This window comes from Uranotaenia lowii, chromosome 1, assembly GCF_029784155.1.
Source record: "Uranotaenia lowii strain MFRU-FL chromosome 1, ASM2978415v1, whole genome shotgun sequence".
Lineage (NCBI taxonomy): Eukaryota > Metazoa > Arthropoda > Insecta > Diptera > Culicidae > Uranotaenia > Uranotaenia lowii.
Window position 1 is genome coordinate 14,928,724 of NC_073691.1, and position 23,150 is coordinate 14,951,873.

Sequence of the window (23,150 nt, forward strand, 5' to 3'; positions counted from 1 at the left end):
GAAAGGAAAAGTAAAAACAACTTGGTACTTTCGATTTTCCTAGCCATTTTCATCTATTATTCAATGGATAGAAAACGAGTTCCATCTCTATCAATCAATCCGATGATTGAGTTGACCCTGGCTGGGAAAACTAGTTGGGAGGATGGAAGATTGGAAAAACCACTGCTCAGCGCAGAAGACTTGGACTGTGCTGATGGAAGATCAACGTGCTGTGAAAAATCTTATAACGCTATAGCGTTTTTTTTTTTAATTTTTTCTTAAAAAATCATAATTTTAGTCGGAAAAAACTGTGTCGCCACTTAACCCAGTTGAATCTCGCATCACTTTAACGTTCACATAATGCAACCTCCGCAGTACTCAGCGCTATTAATGACAAAATAATGATGTAGTACTAAAGCAGTGTCGGGTCAGCCCTTTGCTGCTAATAGGCAAAACCAATCATGTGGTCAGCTAAAGGTAGTAATGGTAAACATAATTAGCTTTGGTTCAATATTGACCCTAGGTGAGAGTTAGGCTGCCGCCCAACGAATGCGCTTCACTCTCAATGATGGGATTTAACTTGACATGGCTTTGGCTTGTTCGAATCAATATTGATTCGCGGCGAGTGTTGACATGGGTTGAATAAAGGGCGAACACGAAATTATTGCGACACCGAAAATGTCATGCCAATTTTCTTATAATGTTTAGAATCTAATCAAAATTTCATGGTAGTTTTATACATACATTTACTTCAAAAACCAAAAGAAAAATTAGTCGATGAACGCAATTTCGCTCGATGTCCTCCATCAAAGTCTTTACAGTGTCATCCGGTTCCAGTTTTCCAGTTTTTTTTTCCATTTTCTTAACATGTTCTTCTCGTCTTTGAATGTCTCCTTGCTCTTCCGAAGTTTCCGCTATATTATTGCCCAGTACTGCTCCTCCGGGCACAGTTCCGGACGGTTTGACAGATTCATGTCGTTTTGAACAAAATGGACAGAATTGGCCTCATACCACTCCAGTACATTTTTAGAATAGTGGCATGATGCCAAATCTGGCCAAAATAGCGGAGCTTCGTCGAGCTGCTGCAAGAACGGCAAAATGCGCTTCTCGAGGCACTCAGATTTGTAGATATCGCCATTTACTGTGCCCTTTGCCACGAAAGGCTCACTCCTCAGTCCGCAAGACAAATGACCTGCCAAACGAGATATTTGGAGGCGAACTTCGGCATTTGCTTCTTCTTAAATTTCTCGTCCACATCGAACTTGGCCTTGCCGGTGAAAAACTCCAACCCCGGAATTTGCTTAAAATCGGCTTTTATATACGATTCGTCGTCCATCACACAGCTGTCATATTTTGTCAGCATCTTCTCTTAGAGCTTCCGTGCCCTAGGGGATTATTCTGCGACTCGAGTGACGTGACATACGAAATTTCATATCGTTTTGCTGGCTTAAACAGCCTTGTAGCCTCAAAATTTTCGTTCGGATAAGCTGCTATTGGTCTTCAGAGCTCAATAATACCTCAATTTCTTTTCTTAAATTTCTTCTTTCATTTGCTAGAGTCAGTACGGAGAAGCGAAATTTTGTTAGCCTCGTCACTCGAGTCGCAGAATAAGCCCCCTAGCTTTAGCCGTCGATTGTATTGCCGCTCATCGCGATTTGGGAAGTTCTCTACCTTGTATGTATGTAGTCCAGCTTTCTCTTTGCATTTTGGACGTAGCTCTGCGACATGCCGATCTTTTTAGCCAAATCACGACTTGAGACGTTGCGATTTGCTTTAATCATCCGCTTCACTTTTCCCTCCGTCTTTTTGTTTTCCGGTCACGGTTTTCTTCCAGCTCGTTTGCTGTGGTTCAACGTCAACAGCTCCTGTAACCGCTTCAACACTCTGGAGACGGTTGAATGGTGAATTTTCAATATTTTTCCCAACTGCCGGTGCGACAAGTCAGAAAATTTCAGGTTCGACTTGCGTTGGTTCACCCCCATTTTTGTTGAATCGAAAAATACGACTTCGAGTTTGACAGCATGTAAACAATACACATCAATGAGAAAGTGTGCAGAATGTGATTGATTTTTACACAATGGCAAAAAAGTTATGCCCTGTTGAATGTGTCGCAATAATTTCGTGTTCGCCCTTTATGGGTTCCAAAACAATGAAAGTGGATTTATTCCTTTTTCTTCACAAAAATCACCTTTGCAAAGGAGACCGTTAACAATAAAAACAATGCCTTTTTAATCTCTGGAGATCAACTTAAACCATAACAAAAAAAAATTTGTAAATTACTTATTTAAAAAATAAAAGAGTTTGAACCATTGCTCTGAAAATTTAACAGTTTACAGTTCATATCATTTTCCAACAATTAACGTACTGGAATAAATGTTTCTTCTATAATCTCTTCATGTCAACTCAAAAAAAATGTATTTGTTCTACATTTTGCCACTTTGAGTGACAACTGAGCTGTTTTGACATTATATTCTAGATTTTCTACAAAATTCAAAATGGCCGACAAGATGTGAACAACGTTGAAAGCGCGTCGACGAATTATACATAAGTAAACATTGCCTGACAGTGATGTAATTTTTTTTCGATTTGTTATACATATTGGTCATTTCTTATTTCTATCATTTTTCTTTTTTTTGCCCATCTTTTTCAAATTTAATTTGTAGCGAAAAAAAATCAAAACTTAATTGTATGTACTTTTATTTTTATTAGCTTTGTCATTTCATGAATTTTTGTCACTCTTTTTCAAAGTCTATACTTTGGTAATTTTTTGCCAATATTTTCGTTTTGGAAAATTTTGTTTTTTTTTTAAATTCATTTATGTGATTTTCGTACATTATTTCATTTGTCATATTTTCTGACGTTATTCAAATTATAAAATTTACATCATTGACAAATTTGGCTAGAATGACTGAATGACAAAATTGATTTTTTTTTTAAATTTTGACATTTTTGTGTCATTTGGATTTTTCGGTGTTATTCTTGTAATCTTTGTCAATTTTAAATGTTTTGTCGTTTTTGCTGTATTATTTCGGGTAATTTATGTTTTTCGTTGCTATTGTTGCCATTTTTGTATTTTGTTGGTTTTTTTGACATTTTTCTAGATTTTCAATTGTGTCAGTTTTATCATAATTTTAGTCATCATGAGACTTTTGTCGTTTTCTGTCAATCTTTTAATTATTGGCATTTTTTATAACTATTAAATTTTTTTTGTAATTTGAACCATTGTTGTCACTTCTAAACTTTTTGTAAATATAATTTAAGTTATTTTAGTTGTTGGTTTTGTCATTTGGGTTTTTTATTATATTTTTGTGCTTCTGCAGCGATGGATATTTTTGTCGTTATTGTTTCGTTTTGTTGTTTTTACATTTTTGTCATTCTGGTCGTTCTCGACACTTATTTCATTTTGTCTTTCAGTTGGGTTTTCATAATTTTTTGTCAATTTAGTAATTTTTATAATTTTTGTATTTTTCAAATTTTCTCAAATTTTCCTATTTTGTTGTTCTTATTTTTTTTGTCATAAAAGCCATTTTAGTAATTTTTGTGTCATTTTTATCTTTTTTTTTATCTCTTGGCATTTTTTTTCTAAAAATTGTGTATTTTTTGAGCTATTTTTGTCATTCTTTTATTTCTTTTATGAATATAGGAAGTTATTTATATATTTTTTCATTTTTAAATAGTTTTATAATTTTTTAATTTTTTTCTTTTTCACTACGTCATTTTTTCCTTTTTTCAAGCTTTTTTAGTTCTTTTATGTCGTTTATAGTCATTCTTATAATTTTTTAAATGTTCCATGCTTTTGTAATTTTGGAACGTTCAGTCATCTTTAGTTATTTTTGACTCCTTAATATTTTTTTTATAATTCTTAACATTTTGGGAACTTGTCACGTTTGTCACTTTTGTGATTAAAGCCGTTTTTGTTATTTTATTTTTATTAAAAATTATATCATGTATGTCTTTTGTTAACTTCGTTTGTTGACAATTTTTCTCTAAGAAAATGGGAGATGTGACGGTTTCTAGAAAGTCACAATTCATGTGTGTTTTTTTTATTTATATAATTTTGTCATTTTTGCTAACTTTGTTTCGTTTGTATTTTTTCTTCAAGTTTGTTGACAATTTTTCTCTAAGAAAAGGGGAGATGTGGAGGTTTCTAGAAAGTCACAATTCATGTGTTTTTTTTTTAATTTATATAATTTTCTCATTTTTGCTAACTTAGTTTCGTTTGTATTTTTTGTTCAAGTTGTGTTGACAATTTTTTTCTAAGAAAATGGGAGATGTGAAGGTTTCTAAAAAGTCTCAATTCTTTACAAAACTAGCTTTCACTTTAAAGCCTAGTCCACACTATAGGCAACTTGAGCTGCAATTTTAGTTTTGAGACGAACTTTGTTGCCTGTTGGAGTCATTGTTGTAGGAAACACGAGCAAATCTCAACTCAGTGTCTCCTGAATAAAATGGGAGATATTGAGCCCGTCTCGAGATCAACTGTCTCCTAGTGTGGACTAGCCTTAATGTAAATAAAAATTTGAGTATAAATAAATTTATGAACTTGTTTCATGAAATTTAGAGACCTAGAAACGGTAAATTGACAAATAAGTTCTTTAAATCCATCCAGATGCACCTCTCTCATAAACACTTCCATTCCCAAGGTGCTGATCATGTTCCATTAACATTGCACCGCGTAGTCAAGTCAATGTGCAAAGTTCACCACCGTCACTCGTCAGCCGATCGAGCTGGTTTTCAACCGATAGCAAAAAAAAAACTTAACAACGAAAACAAACCATTCCCGCCAACTGGCGGGATTTCCACCTTGTACTCCACATCTCCCCCCAATCGAAGCATAAAATTAGTCACGAGCCTCCACCGGGTAGCTACGGTCTAACTTTACTGATTGGGATGTATTTGTTTTGTATACACATTTTAGCAAAACAGAAAAGTTTACAAGCCCGAACAAACCAAACTAGAATGTAAAATATGACCGAAATTTTTGTGGTAGTTAATAAAGTAACAACAGTACGCAGCCAAACGAAACGTGTTTATCCTTTTGGCTTCGTATTTGACGGTTTGTTATCTCCAAAATTGGCCTCCTATGATTAAAACGTGACCACAGCTACAAAGTTGCAAATTCGTCCACCAAATCACGACTTGCTGCTGCAGTCTATTATGTAGAGTCACTCAAGTCTACTACCGTCTGTTTGTCTGGTAGCAAGTTCCAGAAACGGTCCGGATCTGAGTATACTACGATGACGCTGATGATGATGATAGGGAGGGAAAGAAAATCCACCAACCCACCAAAGCACCGGTAGTGTAGTAGTCAGTCAGTCGACGGGGAGCTTTCGAGCGGTTAGCATCGCGCACTCAAGTAGACAAACAAACTGGTTAGTCTCGTTTCGAAGAAGTTTGTCGCCAAATTGGACTGTGTGTATCTTTTTTTTTGTAATCTCAAACGTGGTTTCGTCTTTCTGACAAAACCGGCCTTACCTGTCGCGCGCAAAACGTGTGTGATTAACTAGAAGACGCGCCCGCCCGGTTGTTAACGTTGATTTATTGTGCGCTTTTGAGCTTGTGAATTCGATTTTGTCGGCGCGGAGACACAATAGTGAATCGGAAATCATTCGATCGATTTTTGGATTAATAGTTTCGATCGACCGGAAGTCGCAGCGATTTATGGGAGCTTTCGGAAGTTGGCTTGCAACGAGTGGAAAGGTGTGTGGTTTTTATTGTTCTGTCTGGGGAAAAGGGAAATGATTGTTCTATTATAAATTTAAATTATAATAGTTCATACATAATTTGGTTACAATTGGATAGAACCCTATTAAAAACAGTGAGGGAAAAAAGTGAAACGATCTACGTACACGTGTGTCATCGTCCAAAGTTTGCGTGAGTGAAATTGTGTGAATAAGTTATGACCAAATGCCACCAACAACGAACGAACGACTGAGAGCTGCGGTTGACCACTTAATCATGTATTGAAAATCAATATTTACGATATAAACGAAAAGCCAAACCTTTTTAACGGGAAAACAACGGATATCTTACCTCCCTGATGCTCGCCGGAAGAGAAAGGGAAATTTATTGGGAGGGATTATGGCATCTGAAAATGATAACGTTGAGTTGTCCATTGGAAAGAGATCAAACTAAGCTGCCTGCACCTATTTGAATTTGAAGCATCAAAACAAAAAATTCAAAAAAAAAAAAAAAACAAAACGGTCACGATCGTTCACGGCCTCTATACTAAACACTGTGACGATGATGGGAATCGCAGTAGTCGATGCACACCAAACCAAACAAAAAACTTTCACAACAAACCAGTTCCTTGCGCGTTTGCGAATTACGTTCGAGCGAGGAGGCTGCGTGCGTGACAGTTCGTCCTCCTTCGGGGAGAGCCTCCTTTCTTGTGGGTTATTATTGAGATCGCGCGTAAAATAAATACATAATACCTAGCTGTTACTAAAACAGTCCCACAGCATTCGTTCGCGGTTTACAGCTATGTCTACCTTCATAAGTCAAAGTTGGTGACCGACCCGCCTGCTACGCCTCAAGTTTCCAACGGTCGCGTAAGATATGATAATGTGCGGTCACGATTTGCATATGTAACACGTGCGAGATCGACCATAGAAAGCTGAACCTCCTCCCCTTCTCGAATGATTATGGTTGGAGCGATTGGCTTTGATCAATTTCATCCAAACACCCTCTTTTATGGCATTTTACCACATTTTATATCAGCAAAAGATCACAGTAGGCGATTGGTAATCTGGTTATGGTAGAAATTTCAATTTGGGTACGAAGGAGATCACCATGGCCATGGTGATTTCGTTCAAACAAATAAACAACCAAACAACAACAATCGAAATATCCAAAGCGTGAATCATGTGATGTCTGACGCTACCTGGTTGGTTGCTGATGGTGGGTGTCACAAAGTAGGCCTCCGTGAAATTGTTACGTGAAAGAGAGGAGCAAACTTGGAGCACGTTCCTTGAGTTTTGATTTTGGAACTCCGAAGTTTAATGTCTAGTAGTGTATAAATTTTCATCATAACATGGATTAAAAACAAGTCCGTAACAGATTAAATACCCAGTACATGGAAAAGGGACGATCGACAAGAGTTTGGACAATGAGTCACCCAAAATCAATCCAAAATTTACAAGAAACCCAGACGCTAAATCTGTGCACATTGTAAGGTCGAATCTTTTTTTGGCATTTTCAGTATTTTGACAGTCCGAGGGAGTTCTTCTCAATGCTGGTGGTATCCGTTTTGTAAAAATAGCTAATATTTTTCAAGGATGAAAGTTCTAGCGTATTAGGCTCTTTCTGAAATAATTAAATTCAAGCAAATACTATGAATCTGAGGTCTAGTTGAAATTATTGAAAGTAGATTGAGACTTCTGCATAGAAACAGTAGAATGAGGCCTCTGCTTGTTTATTTTTTTTAGAAGTGGACAAAGACTGTGCTTACGAATATTATTGAAAACAGATTGAGACTACTGTTTGTTGAAATAAATAGTTGAGATTCCTGATAGTGAACAATTTAAAAATTAGTTAAATTGGTTGAGACTTAAGCATAGTTATTAAAAATAATTACAGTATATTGAGACCACTTCTTACGCGAAATAGATTCAGTGGATTGAGACTTCCGCTTAGTGAAATTAATAAGGGTGAATTGACACTTTTGCTGGTTGAATTGAATGTAAGCTTTTTAAAACTCCTGTTAGATGAACCTACAGTGAGGGGCAAAATAAAGTGTCCAAATTATTTTTTTTTCAATTTCTTTTATTTTTCTGGTTAAAATTCAACGCAAACACATCGTAATCATTTTCAAAATATTGTTTATTATGTTCTTTTCAATTTTTCTTAATGTTGCGCTGGTAAAAAAAGAAAGTTTTTCTGATAGCAAAAAACTGTTAATATTCCAAAAAAAAACAGGGGCAAAATAAAGTGTCCAGATCAGTACAGCTTTAAATAATTCAAACTGATGGCAAACAAGAACGATTTAATAATGGGTATGGCCTCCTTCAGCCTTGAACACCTCTTGCAAGCGCTTCGGCATACTTTCAACAAGGTTGTGCAAGTGTTGTGGGCCAAGTTCTTCCCACGCATGCTCCAGGGCATCAAAATAAGTATTTATAGTTGTCACATCAGTCTTATCATTCAAAGCATCGAGGATGGCCCACAGATAAATAAACATAAAAAAAATAAACAGATGCAGGCCTATTTGAACTTCTATGAGATAAAACTGAATAAAAGCGTATTGAGATTACTGCTTTTACAGCAGATTCAGTCTTTAGCTTGTTAAGAAAAAAGCAAATGTGTTGAGACTTTCACTTGTTTCATAGTACAGAAAACGGATACTTTTGGGCTCTCTAAAATAGAAACTGTTAATTACAAGAAAAGTTTGGCTCCAGATTGAGTCTTCCGTTGGTCGATACGATAGTATGTGGATTGAGACTTCTGCACAAGAAAGCTAGTCATAGCACATCAAAACTCCTGCTTGGTGAAATACATGGGAACGAAATGAAAAGTCCACTGGTTGAACTAGGGGTAATATCGAATTGAGACTTCTGTTAAGGAGAAAACAGCTCATAAAGGCTTGAAATCACTTTAAACTTAAACCAATTAAATGATGTGTAGTATAGGATTGAGACTTCTGCTTATGCAAAATAGTAGCGGAGTAAGCGTCCTGATCTTTTGGATTTTTTTTTTATATAAACCGGAGTAAATTGAAACTTAAACCAATTTACCCAAGCCTGCTACTGTTATATGGCATAGATTTCTGTTGATTGGAAATTTTTTAAAGCATATTGAGACTTCAGGTAATTGAATAAAAGAAACTGTGCTGCGGCTTTCCAATTGTTGAATCGAAGCAAGAAACATCTGTTACAGAAAAAAAATGTTACATCGGATTGAGACTTCTGTTAGTTTCAACTACTTTTGGACATTTTCAACTGTGTTCAACTTTTCAACCTAGTATATTTGACACAACAGATCAAAAGATATTAAATAACCTTACGTTAGAAGTTCGGGCTTGAACTTGTGCGGTCAAATCAGTCCACTGGGAAGTGATCGATTGAGCTTTATGAGACTCAACGGATTGAGACTTTTACTTGTTGAAAAACATGAAATCATAATTCTGCTTATGATGTAAAACAACAGAAAGTTTACACTTATGTCTTCAAATACATTTTCAAAATTATAACTTCTACTGGTTGTATTTTGTGTAGGTGTACTTAGACTTCCACTAGAGAGTCAATCACAAACGTATTGCGCAAATTATAGAGGATAATACAGAATTGAGAAGAAAATCTAGAATAAAGGGAGACAATTTTGATCAAACGTTACAAAAGTTCCGATCAGGATAGGTTTTCTGCAACCGATTTGCGCAGATGTTTAGCCCAATCAATGTATGTGATCCTTAAAAGCGGTCTGAATCGAAATGCCTTTTTTTCTCTCTAAATTTTCGGTGTCTCCTCAATTATGCGAAGACTGTAAAAGTGACTCTCGAAAAATGCTTTCCATAGAGAATGCTTTTCTTTCTTACACCATTGAATTTTCTGCCTCTCGAAACACTGTTTCATAAATTTTCCGATATTTTCGTATTGCAGATATCTGCAAACGTTAGCTGACCAGAAGATTTGACAAGTATGCCTTGATTTGCATACTCCCCTCTAAGTATAATTTTGTGCTCCTCCCAATTCGAAATCGATTGGGTGTCCTCAAGATGCTCTGACTGGGCTTATTTAATATCTGAAAAGCTGCCATCCCAACATATTGTACCATCTCAGGTGGCATCTCTTTCATCTACAAACCTCAACTTACTGAATAGGGGCAAAACGCACACCTCTAGGTGGGGTAAATCGGTTACCCTCTTCCGTATAATCTTGGTAGGCTTATAACTTTCTGAAAGGGAAACCCAATATTATATGAAAAAAAAAATCCTAGTAAAATTGCTTTGGATGATTGAAAAAGAGGGTAACCTTATTCCATGTTCCATGACTATGGAAAATGAAAGTAGAGCAACAAAGCAGGCTTAGAATTCGGTCAACCTCAACGCCAACGCCAACTGCTACCTTGTTCACGTTTTGTAATCTCGTTCCCATCTCGAAAGTTCGCACAGCCGGAACAACTCACTCAGCTGACGACTACATGGCTAGCTACTAATGAGTTGCCGGAGAATTTGTTTTTCCCCGGTCTAAACGCTACATTATCTTAATAACATGTGTTTACACATCACATTGGACCTGCCTAACTACTAAACATCTGTCCGTCGGCTCGACCGGGGAGATTCTACCCGATTCCCATAAGAGCAAACGCACCAATACGGGAGTATACGCGGCCCGATTTTGCTCATTTCAGCGGACCGATTTTGGTATACACACTCATTCGCGCACCGGGCGGAAGCATTATTATTTTTGAATTGTACATTGCACTGAGAAAACTTTTGCAGAAAATCTTAAACTAAATTTATACTGATCGTGCAAATTTTAGGAGTCGATAGTTTTTTCGCTTTAATTTTGATTATTATCGTAATTATTAATAATTTTTATAATGCGTGGTGATTGTTGGAGGTTATTCGACGGGTTAACTACTATCCGTTACGTGACGTCAAAGTCGACATGTTGGTTGAACATGCCATACAGCAGCAACAGAGCCAAGCAGCTCGAGCGACCAGCAACCGGGCCCGGTGCCGGAGGCAGCAAGAACTTCTGGGAAGTAGCAGCCGGAATCATCCGAATGTCAGCGGAACTTGTGCAAAATATGCCAGCTGCTGTGAAGTTCCACCATCAAGCAGGAGGTTTTCCGCCGCTGGTCCCAAGACTTCACCCTAAAAGAGTCGGAACCGTTTGCCCTGGTGCAGCGCAGCGAGAAGGAGGACTTCATGCATCATTGCCCCGGTTCAAACCTATCTGCTAAAAATACTGCTCATGGACCCAGCTACAGTTTCAGCGACTTGACGACCGATAAGTGCAAAACGTTACTCATACGGTCTCTGTCAGATTCAGATGAAGTGTGGAACGACTAAATACCGGATTGTGAATCTTCATCACCGGCCCAGGTTAGATTATTCCAATCGTATCTATTCTAAAAGAAGAACCATTTCGAGTTAAGCTACATTTTAACGTTCATACGATAATACACCATTTTTATTCTAAAAGTTCTCGTCTTTATTTGAATCTTTTTTTTTCTCTCGACACTTCTATTCGTAATTTATTGCTGCAGCTAACGTAGTGCCAAATCTAGGAGGTATCCGTGGAATTGAATCTGAAAAAAAAGGAAGAATGAATAAGATTTTTGCTTTGCTTTTGTCAATCGAATTTACATTTTTTTTTGTTAAAAACAAAACTAATATATACAACGACTGAACTCTGAGCTTTTCGTAGTGGGCGGATAAAGCTCGAAGGCTCACACCTATGAATGAGACCGCGGTGCCAGCTGAGTCGGTGGAAGTCTTTTCAAATTCGATCCTCAAAAACATCACCGCTTCCGGTGGCAGTACGTTTGGTCAGCGAACGTTTCCTGAAAAAGAACAATATCGTCATTTTTAATTGAAAATAGACAAGAAACATCCTTACCCAGCTCCTTTTTTGCCCGGAATGACTGGCTCCGGTTTCTAAGCCTGTGTTGAAGTTGGTCACTGTTTCGTGTCATTGGCCTTAGCCGAAAGAAAGCCACCATCAGATATCCGCTCCAGCCCTGCGAACTGCTTCACGGCTTTTTTCATGAGCGTATCCAAATAGGAGAGAGTTTCCACCAGCCGTTTGCGTTTGAACGGCCAACATTGGGAGACGGATGAAGGCAAAACGAGCTCGACTGTTCGAAGGTGTCGTTCGACTCATACTTGGAGCATACGAAGGGGTTCTTTGCAGCACTTGTCTCCGGGAACTCTTGGTGCACCGGAACACTGTGTGAGCTGGCGGATCCTTTGTGAATACAGTGCTTGGTGTGGTCAGGCGCGACGATTCAAAATTATAAAATTGATTCGTATAGCAAACTGAACTGAACTGAATGTCAACACGCAGAGAAAACTAGGCTTTTGAAACAAAACAAAAATGATTTTGTTTCAAAACATTCATTTTTTTGAACCTAACTCCTGTTTTATTTGAACCAAAAACTTATGTTTTTGATTCAAAAAAATATTTTTTGAAACAAAGAATTAATTCTTTGAACCAAATATTTTTGGATTTTGATTTTAAGCAAATACTTTGATTCTAAATAAATGTTAATTGAGCTTATTTCTTTTAAAACAAATTCAACTTTTTTTTGAACCAAAAGAAAATGTTTCAAACTTGAAGAAATGATTCCTTTAATTAAAAACTTCAGCCTTTGATTCATAAGATATTTTGATTTGCCTTGCAAGAAGAATACTATTTAAACCGAAAAATCGAATCAAGTTTGGCCGGTCGTGTGAAAATGTAGGTCAGGGTTAGCTATATTAGAAGCATTCAGGATGAAGTATGGTAAGTATGTTAATTAAAGAGTGAATATCGAAGATTTTCTATAAGTGATTGCGTTTTTACAGAACCAGAGCCGAAGGATGGTTTCCCTGGATGCCTCAACCGAGATCCCCGCTCCAAATCCAGCGGTCAGGTCGACGAAAATTTGGACCGGATCGATTTTAGTGAACTAGTTTGTGGCCAAGTGTTTCATCTGTTGTTAATAAAAATAATTTAACATATAAATTTCTTTCTTTTTATTTTTGAAACGCCTAATAGGAATTTCAAAACAACAGGAAATGTGTCTTCCAATTGGAATAAATGGAAAATGGTTCAATGAACCAATCTTTTTAAATCAAAATCTAATTAACATTGTGGCGAACGAAAACAACTTTGTATCAAATGAAACTGTTTTTTGTTTCAAAGTATTAAGATTTTGATTCAAAGATTTTTCAAAAGAAAAATTCTTTGAAACAAAGGAAATGCTTTTGAACCAAAAGAATTTTTATTTATCCCAAAACCAAAGGAAAAAATCCTTTGTTTTTGTGGCACTTTCCTTTGAAATAAAAAACCTTTTCGCTGCGTGAACAAATTCTACACGCTGAACGTAGTTTGTTCACTCAGCATTAAACGGGCGAATTTTTTCAGTGCATGTTTGCTCTCGCCCCTATCTTGTGAGCAAATTTGGTGATTTTGTCGGTCCCGACGGCAACGGCCCTATTTTACTCACCATCATACTAACCCCCGGTGCGGTATCAAAGTGATTAAACTCGTGAGCATTTTCACTTTGCTCGCGATTGCTGCGGATGCCCTAAGATTTTTCGCCATTTTTCGTCACAATAGGTAGTGGAGATAGTTTCTTAGATTACTCACGGAGCTATCACGACGGCACGGGAACCTCATTTCCAAGTGAGTCATTGAGCCATCATGATCTGACGTTCATATGTGGCACTCAACCAACCGCTCATTATCATTAAGCGCAGTTTGGAAAAAGTTCTATCATTCAGCACTATCTAAACACACATGTGTGTTGTGATAAATCGTATCGTACTGACCTTTCCCACTGATGTTGTGGCACGCAATTAAATAGAGGCGGGGAAATTGACCGCGTCCGTCGTTTGACGTATACGAATAAGCAATACTGTAAACATTTTTTTAGCGCTTATCCACGAGGGTAATCCAGATTGGATGATTAAAAAGTTAAATTGAGGAATCTGATAAAAAGAACATTAACTCAGTAATCTGGTGCAAATTGGCTGCGTCCTGGTCTATCTTTAAAGATTGTTCATAAATCCCTGAATCCGCCCTGTATGTTCGTTTTGCAATCAGAGAAGGCATTGCGTTGTTAGGGGAGGATATGCTAATTTGTTTACATCATGTGGCTTCAGCGAAGTAATTTCAGTTAGTCGTTCCGGATAAATTTTCTAAAATCGATAGTTTACAAAATTCTATAACGATTCAAAGGAAGTCTAATCATTTTTGGCCGGCAAAGCGGAAATGGAAGTCTCTGAAAGCTAGATTAGCCTTTATTGTCGTCTGATTGGAGGTGAGAATATTCTGTCGGATTTCAGGATTCATTGCAAAATATTTTCGTTGATTTTGGACTAGGACAGGTTACGAAAATCTCCGGCAAGCACATGAAGAGTAAATAGCCACTTCAGTGATGATATCATAAACCGGACATTCTCCGAAAGATGTGAAAAGTAACTTTCGGCGAATATTACTGCTGAGTGCTGACAACTTTGCAAAACGGCTTGGCTTGGCTTGGCCATGATGTAAAGACGCAGAGACGACCGGATCACATTGAGTTCGTCGTCTGTCTGCCCACCACCGGCCAAGTCAAGTCATTCCGCGCGTCTTGTGACCTTGTGGCGCAATGTGTGGAACCAATATGACGGTTGAAGCGTGCCGTTTTATTATTTTTTTTCTCACTTTTGGCTGCTCTTTCGGACAGAACTTGAACCGAAACTAGGTTTATCTTTATATCCGTTTGGTACGTGTGCGTTACCGAGTGACCCTGAATAAGTTTTTTAGACTGCCATCCTATGATTGGACTTGCCGGCGTTAGAAGCGACGTGACCGTTTTCGATTAAAGCTTAATTTTCAACGTACATGTTCCACTCAGCTTAACTCGATGACTCGATCTTCTACAAGTCAACAAAAAAAAAGTATCCAATTAGGAAGTCAACTTTGTGTAGATTTTTCAACCGAAACCAAAGAGTCTAATTAATTTTTCATCCGATCATTATCATTTCGGACCACCCCACACATTTTGCAATTAGAATTCCTGCGAAGCGTTACGTTCCTGACGACGGTGGCCACTCCCTTTTGGACTATCCAAGGAACCGCCAGAAAGCAGTGTCAAGAAACAAGCTTCCAGTCTACTGGTAGCGGCGGTGATGCCACTGAAGTCCCTGCACCAGGTCCAACAATCTGGCGGCAGGATGAAGAAGATGCTGCTGATACTGTGCTGCGGGGTGTTGACGTTGCTGACCACAGCACGGGCCAAACCTACGCTGAACTTTCAGCTGTCGCAAATTCCCGGCTTTACCCAGATCATCGAGCGGAAGCTGCAGGAATCGATGAAGAACTACAGGTGAGTGATTAGATAGATTTTTTTTCTCTTAAATTCAATTCTCCATTCAATTGACATCGGCTTATGTAGATACTTATTGTTTCTCAGTTGAAACCCAAAATCCAATCACAACTTTAAATATGTACATTAGGGTGGCAGCCAAATGGGTCATGTCGAATTGCAAAAATCGACTATATACATTTTATAAATTGGTCCAAATAACTGACCTGTGTAAAATTTCAGTTCAATCGGACTTGTATCGATTTTTTGACCCTCAAAAATTACCAAAGAGTTGGTCCCCACCAACGAAAATCGGTAAAATAGTAATTTTTATTTTGATGCTAAATGACTTCAAAATTCATAAAACTTCAAAATTTGGTGCTATCTTGAAAAAAGAAATTGGACGAAAATCAATTTTCTTAGGCTTCTCGGACTTCAAAATCACCTAGAACAGTGGTCCCTACCGCCCCCTTGGGGGCCTTTAGAGCCTACAGGGGGGCGATGAGCTCAATATTGAAATTTGGGGGGCGTTGGAAGGGCTCAGGGGGGCGGTGGGGTCATAATTCACATTTTCACAAATCACAAAACAACGTAGATTTGATTTAACAACAAGTAAGTTGATGCAAAGAATGAAAATTACAAAACTAGACATCAGGTTGAAGCTGCGCGCAAACTTTTGTTCCAGTATCCCATTAATTATTTTTAAATGTGACTTAAATATTTTTTTTAATTGACACTGATTATGTTTACACGTTGATTTTGTTTTTAAGATTATTTTGTGTTATACTAAAACAAGAATAATTTTAGAAGGCAATGCTTGATTATCTTTAAACTGAATTGTCTCAAAAACCCTGCTAAACAGAAAACTCCTTCGAAAAATTCTTTATAAAAAGACGTAATTTGTAATTTGGTGATTGATTTGTTTTTAAAGAAAATATGGAAGAATTATTTTAGATTAGAGAATTCTTATTTAAAGTTCTTATTTGTTCATATCTATTTCAATCGATTCAAAAAATCAATTGTGCCATTTTCCGTGGATAAACTTTTAATCTGTTCTGTTATCATTAAAATTGCCTGGATTTAGTTATTAGAAGCTAATTGAAGCTTTAAGACCCGTGAATGCAGCATAACTATGAACAGGATTCAAATTCAGTTCAAGATCAAGAAGTAATACTATTCTTACGTTATTTTACCCGTTTTTAAGTTGTTATATTCGGTCATTTTCCATATATATATTTTCAAAAAATTGCATTTTTTCTTCGAACAAAATTGTAAGTAAATTCTTTTTTCAAAATATGGAAAATCATCAAGAAATATAGTTTTAAACATAAAGAATCGTTTGACATTATTAAATCAAAATCGGCCATTTTTACACTTATAATACCCCCTATTCATTTGGCTCTGAGGGCCTCATTTAAATTTGAATGAGTTTTGAGTTAAGCCTCACAACAACATCAAGCCAAAAGCTAATGGTTTTTCATCGATCCAGATTTTCATTTTTTAAATAGATTTACTGAAAATTGAGCTCGAAAATTTTTCAAAAAGGGGCGGTGAGTAAAAAAAGTTTGAAAACCACTGACCTAGAAGGACCAAAGGAAATACGGAAAATCTGACACTCCTCAATCAAATCCAATTGAGCTGTAATTTTACACTGAGCAATTTTTGGGCCTATCTACAAATTTTTACCGTCGGTTTTTTAAATTCGAACATGAAATTTAGCTTAGAATCCCGAAAAAAAAGCTTTTAAAGGCCAGAAACGCATTTTAAAGTTGTGATTTCAAATTAAGCTCAAAATCCCCAAAAAAACGCTTCTTAAGGCCAGAAAACGCATTTTAAAGTTGTGCTCCCAAATTAAGCTCAGGATGCCCAAAAAACGCTCCTAAAGGCCAGAAAACGTATTTTAAAGTTTTGATCCCAAATTAGGCTCAGAATCCCGAAAAAACGTTTTTGAAGGCCAGAAAAAGCATTTTAAAGTTGTGATCCCAAATAAAGTTCAGAATCTCCAAAAAACGGAGAAATAAAGAAAGTTCAAGGAATTTCATTGAAAGTTAGGTAAATTCTTTTATTCAAATATATATGCAAGCTTTTGTTCAATTTATACCAATTTACTGAAAATTTGGATTTTTTTATATTCAAACTAGCTGACTCGGAGCACCCGGTGTACAGCTTCTAAAATTTTTGGAAAATTAACAAAAGAGATTGATTTTTGTTTTCTTAAAAATTATTTTCTGCTTACAAAACTTTTCCTTAAATTTGTTTTCCAATCATTATTTTGTATCTAAAATTAAGACTTTGAATTTATTTATACATAAGTTCCTAAATTTTGCCACAAAATGAACTTTTTACTTGTATACAGTTCCTCTCCCAAGCCAAATTTTGTTCCATTTGCTTGAGCACTTTCTAAGTCATTAAAAATTTAATTATGAGAGTCCCCCTGTTTAATAATTAAGAATCATTTCTCGTACCCCAATTCCTTCTATGCTATATTGCTCGATCTTTTCTCGAGTTATTAAAAAAAGGTATGGGTGCTCTCCCTTTTCACGCTCCCCACTAAAAAGAAAGGAAAAGTCCTAAATTCTTATTTCCATACACTTTCCTATGACAAATTTGACCCCATTTGCTTAAAAAATTATCGAGTTACGCAAAAATAATGTATGAGAGCCCTCCTCTTCCCTAGTTATCCCCCCACTTGAGGGTTCCCGAATAAGCATAGAAATATTTCTCCATACCAAAAACCCTCCCCTACTAAAGTTGGTTTCTTTCGTATGACTTATTCAATAGATATGCAACAAAAATGTATGAAGGTCCCAAATAATTATAGAAACATCACTCAATACATCAATCCCTTACCAAATTCGGTGCCATTCAAATGAGAAACTCTCAACATCCTTAAAAAAAACTGTGGTGAGCTCCCTTTTCTCTTCCTATTTATTTACTGGGATCAGAGAGGGGTCTCAAACAAAAGTAGAGTCTTTCCATATCCAAAAATCCTTCCATGCCAAATTTAGTTCCATTTGCTCGATTATTTCACCAGTCATGCAAAAAATTGTATGGGATCCCCTCCCCCTTTATGTTTTACAAATGAAAGGTGGGAAGAGCTTCAAACCATCTTGGGAACAATTTTGTTCACCCAAATACCCTCACATGAAAAATTTGAATCCCCTCGCTTGATCAGTTTTCGAGTATTGCAAAAATTTGCCCAAAAATGAGCCCCCTGCCCTCTTCCTATCCACCCAATGAAAATCGGGTGGCCCCTTCCTGTGAGAGGGAGGGGTCTTAAACCATAATAGGAACCCTCCCCGGCCTCCAATACCCTCACCAGTCAAGTTTCATGTAAATCGGCTCAGTAGTTCCCGAGTTTATAGGGAACAGACAGAAATCCATTTGTTCCGGCCTTACAAAATAAACAGAAACAATATGTAGGTACGAAAATCCATATGTAAACTAGAATGAAAAATATGATAAAAAATGGAAAAATTACCAAAATTCTGAAATTGTGGTTTGTCTTTTTTTTTATTTATGTAATTTTCGCTATTTTGTCAACGTTCGACCAAGAATTTATCTTTGAAATTCGAATCGATCTTGGAATATGGAAGATCAAATCGGTTGAAAATTTGAAAATAAGCTTATCAATGTTATTATAAATTTGGGAAACATGTAATCCGTCTTGGTTGCCCCAATTAAGTTTGGATTCATTTATTTTATTTGCAAAAACAAACAAAAAACTCAAATTGAGGGGTTATTGTTTTTGGAATTTGTTGTTTTCAAAAACGAAATTATTTCGGCAAGAAATATCAAAATAATTATGAACGATTTCTGGACAGCCTAAATACGATTCAAAAACTGCTGATGAGTATCGATAAAAAAAAATGTTTCAAGTGTTTTTATTTTGTTTTAATTGAATTTCTTTTTTTTTGGGTTTTGCCAACATTCAAATAGATATTGAAAATTTTGAAATCAGGTGCCTAGATTTTGCCTGGTTTTTAGATAAAATGCGCTTAGTTGATAAACCCTTCTATGCGCTGTCAAGTTTCCAAAATGAGAACCAAACTGGTCTCTTAAGCAGTGTCAGCACTAAATTTTCGAAACTAAATCGTCCATTTTGTGAAATCTGGAAAACTTCTAAACAACATAAAATAGTTGCTTGAAACTCTGCAAAAAAAGGTTAAATTTTGTAAGTGTTTTTTAACTGTTACTTATCAAATTCAACAAATTCATAGTTTTGAATTAGAATCAAGATGTTAAATCAAAATTTCGAAGTCGAATTCTAAACCAAGATTTAGAATCTGACTCACCATTCAGAATCAGAGTCTCAATCGGAATTCAGGAATTCGGATTTTTTTTTATTATGTTATGTTACGAATGATGTTTCCCATTACCATGATAAGATTCTTCCTCATAACTTGATAAAAACAGTTTAAAAAATGATCATAAACATAAATTTTCTACGCCCAATGTGAATCGATTTCTTTTACTATAATGGCGTATAAAGCAAGCATGCACATGAATCTAATCATCATTAATTTCTTAACTTGATCAATTCGAAAACTCGAGACAAACTCGTCAAGCGTGAAGGCCGTCTACTTAATGAATAATTTCGTTTTTTTGCATGTTTGTGATGAGGCTCTCCTTTTGACAGACAGGTTTGAACAAGATTATATTCAATTAACATATTTGTTATAGAGAGAGACAAATGAATGATGGAAAGAAATTCACATGAACAAAATTCGATAAAAATTGATTAGAAAGGAGTTTTCAGCGATAAATTATCCACGGATGGGGTGGAATCGTGTTGGTCACACACGCGATCTGATAATGCAAAAGTTAGCCTCCGGAAATTGTAATTTTCTGCCTGGGCAGCCAAAGTATTGCAGTCGTCTTCACACCTGAACTAATCATCAAAACAAATGGCAATCTTCTCAGTCAGTATCTACATCTATTGAGTAGTGGTAGGTGCAACGACTTGTGCAATCATTATAGTTTTTAATGATCATCGCACCGTGCATCGGTTCAAAGACCCTTTTTCTGAGTCAGTCCCCATTGGAGGTAACTATTGACGCCAATAACCAAGAGGGAACCTCTCTATGCTAATGGGAGAAACAAAACTCTTAAAAACGTGCATCTCTTCGACCGCCTCTAGCAGCCTGATGATTGGGTTGAAGTCTATTTGACGTTGTGCACGTCCCGAGGTTGGGTTGGCTGCATAACAGCTGATTAAAAGGCAAAAAACGAACCTCGCGATCGTTTTCCTTGGCGCTGCGAGCACCCTAGCATATATTAGTAATTCAAAGCAATAGTTACAGGCTGCAGTTGGTTGTTTTTTTTCTTCTATTCACCACTCTTCCCCTTAAGTTTCAATGCGCATTTGGCGAAACATAAAATGTAACAATATAGCGAGAAACCATCGTCTGGTGTAAACATTGGAGCATTTGCAGTTTTGGGTAAGCGGAAGGAAATGGCAAACCGAATGAAGGGGAAGAGGCCTACAGAAAAAGGTGGTAAGTCCCCAGGGGGTGATTTTGAAATGGTCGTTAGATATAAATCAAACAGAAAAAACATCAACCAGTGCTATTCATTAAGGTTGTCGGAGAAGAAAGGCGCGAAAATTTTGCTTCTCTCCCGGCGATACAAGTGCCTATGCAAGTTGATTGACGAACTTCCTCGGTGCGGATTTGAGGTGTTAGGTACTTTGGGATGGTTTTTGTTTTCAATCATAACGATTTCTCATAACGGTTCAGCTGCTGTGCTGATTGACCGGATTATGTAAGTTGATGTTATGTATCGTCAAACTGTCGAAACAACCTAAATCTTTATTAGAGATTATTATGGTCAAGCTCAAGCAATCATAAAATACAAACCGGTTGCCGACCTAACCTGGAACGATTCAAAGGAAGATCAATTCATTCGCCAAGCCACCATGGGAATTGATTAGGTTCTGGTATATTAAACTTTAAACCTTTATTTACATTTACGCAAGTAATGTAGATTCTGATTTAATTTTTTCAAAATGGCTACTCTGTAGAAACCAGCTGGAAACAAATCGAGAAATTCATTGGGATTTGTTTACATACGATAAGCGCAACTGAAATAAAGGAACAGTTGGATAAAAGAAAAAAAAAACAAGTTTGGCCTAGACTTGACATGGAGGCTGCTATTATCGCCCTCCATCTAAGTGATTACTTAATTTTCTGCAAAGTCGAGGCGTGTACCGTGATAAAGATACTCAACATATGATATACTTACAAGGGTACACTTGGGTACGGTTAGGAACTGGATGGATGCCAGACTTTCCGTCGACGACGGCTGCTCTATTCATTTGTTTTCCGTCCTTCTGTTAGGCCTTCACTGAAGCTTGTGCGGCAGGAACTTAAACGATAGGCACTACATCGATAGGCGACGAACCCGCCCCATTTCCGCAGCTTAGTCAAGGAATATTTACAGAAGGTGATGCCGAGAGTTATATTGGATCTTTTGTGACGTCAATGTTACCCCGCTGACCCCAGCTGAATTTACAATAGTTTTACGAAATTTCACAGAAAAACACATTTAAGACCTTAATTGAACTCCAATTTAATTTGGATTGTGTTGTTAGGCCACTACTTGATTATGTTATGAGGTTTCTTGGTGTTTTTTAGACTACCATATGAATTATTTCTGATTTTGTTATTGAATTCGGGAGAAATAATCGCCCTTATTCTTGTTTACGGCGTATCTTGCTTTCGTTCGAACGGATACTTTCGAACGAATTCGAAAAAATTATTCTTGTTTTCGTTCGAACGCGATACGTTCGAGATTGGTGTTACCAGATGAAATTCGAAAATTATAGGCAGCCCTGCATATCAAAATGACATTTCTCGCAAGGCATTCAATGTAAACAACTGTACGTTTTGGATGTGAAAAATACACTAAATATATGTAACGCAGTAGACAAGATCGCGCACAACTTGTGATAGAATCACTAACCGTTTAAATTTGAATAATTTCCGATATGTTAAAGAACAATCGACAATTCAAATAGGAGATTTATAATTTAAGCTTCTACTTATGTATGTATAATGGGTTCAGAAAATTTTATCATAGTAAATCAAACCATTAAAAACTAAAGCGATAATTTTATTCCATGAATAATATGACAAACTAAAAATTGAAGGATGGAAGCATTAGAATGGATTCAATTACAACTGCGTCGGTGAACCTTTTAGTATCCTGTTGAAATGTTCGATCATATCCTTTTTTCTACCTTCAGCCAAACATTCACACGCGTAAAAAAAATTATTGACGATGTTCCGCATCCGTTTAATCTGTCCATTTGAAGGCCATTGGTCATACAACCTCGCATTTGCAAAGTGTGACAATCCATTTCTTTAAACAAAGTTCACAGGGAGGATAAAAAACTGAACGCAGAATACCCACCTCAAATACAACTGTTTTTATTTTCTTTTCTCCGGAACTCTTTTGTATCGCTGATTAACGATGGCCAATATTCCTGAAAGAGCAAAATTATGTTAAGAAATTATCATCAATAGATTTGCTTAGATGTATTATCAATATTGATATGACTTACCAACAGAGCAAATCCTCCTAAGCTCCACAATCCGGTTTTAACTTTCCGACACGAAAACTATTTAAAAAGTCAATTGGAATAAACATTGACTACTTGATGTAATAGTACATACACCCTTATTCTTGTTTACGGCGTATCTGAGTTTCGATCGAACGAATACTTTCGAACGAATTCGAAAAGGTTATTCTTGTTTTCGTTCGAACGCGATACGTGCGAAGTTGGTGTTACCCGATCGAGTTAGAAATTTCGAAGCCCGGGTGACGTTTCTCGCCAGCCAATCCGCTCTTTCGAAGCTGCGCTGCTGCCATCTGGGGTAGTACGATGTAGCGTGAGCAACATTCTGGGTGAACGATTAATTATAGACAACTTTACATTGCTTCGAGTTAAGTTTTCATAAACCCAAATGATTTTGAAAAATAAAACACTCCTTTGAAAAATTGGAGTTTGTTTTAAAGTAAATTTAAATAAATTAGCCTGGTAGGAGAGTCAATTCTATCTGATAGTTCCATTTTAAAAAAGTCAGTCGGTCAGAGAAAACTAACATAGGGCCGTTCAGATACCACCTGGACAACTTAGGGGGGAGGAGGGGGTATGAAAATTTCCACGGAGA

The 23,150-nt window shown here is 36.8% G+C and overlaps 1 protein-coding gene across 2 annotated transcripts in view; it reads left to right on the top strand.

The window, feature by feature from the left end:
* Window positions 1-5,282: 5,282 nt before the first annotated feature.
* LOC129754333 (uncharacterized) overlaps window positions 5,283-23,150 on the top strand; it is a 37,392-nt gene continuing 19,524 nt past the window's right edge. Inside the window, exons 1-2 of one of the 2 annotated variants that reach the window (XM_055750316.1) lie at window positions 5,283-5,679; window positions 14,684-14,997. In XM_055750316.1, the coding sequence (XP_055606291.1) occupies window positions 14,801-14,997 (197 nt within the window). In that variant the 5' untranslated portion in view covers window positions 5,283-5,679; window positions 14,684-14,800. Of the gene's footprint in view, window positions 5,680-13,074; window positions 13,948-14,683; window positions 14,998-23,150 lie in introns of those variants that run through there. The other variant, XM_055750322.1, reaches the window with a different exon arrangement.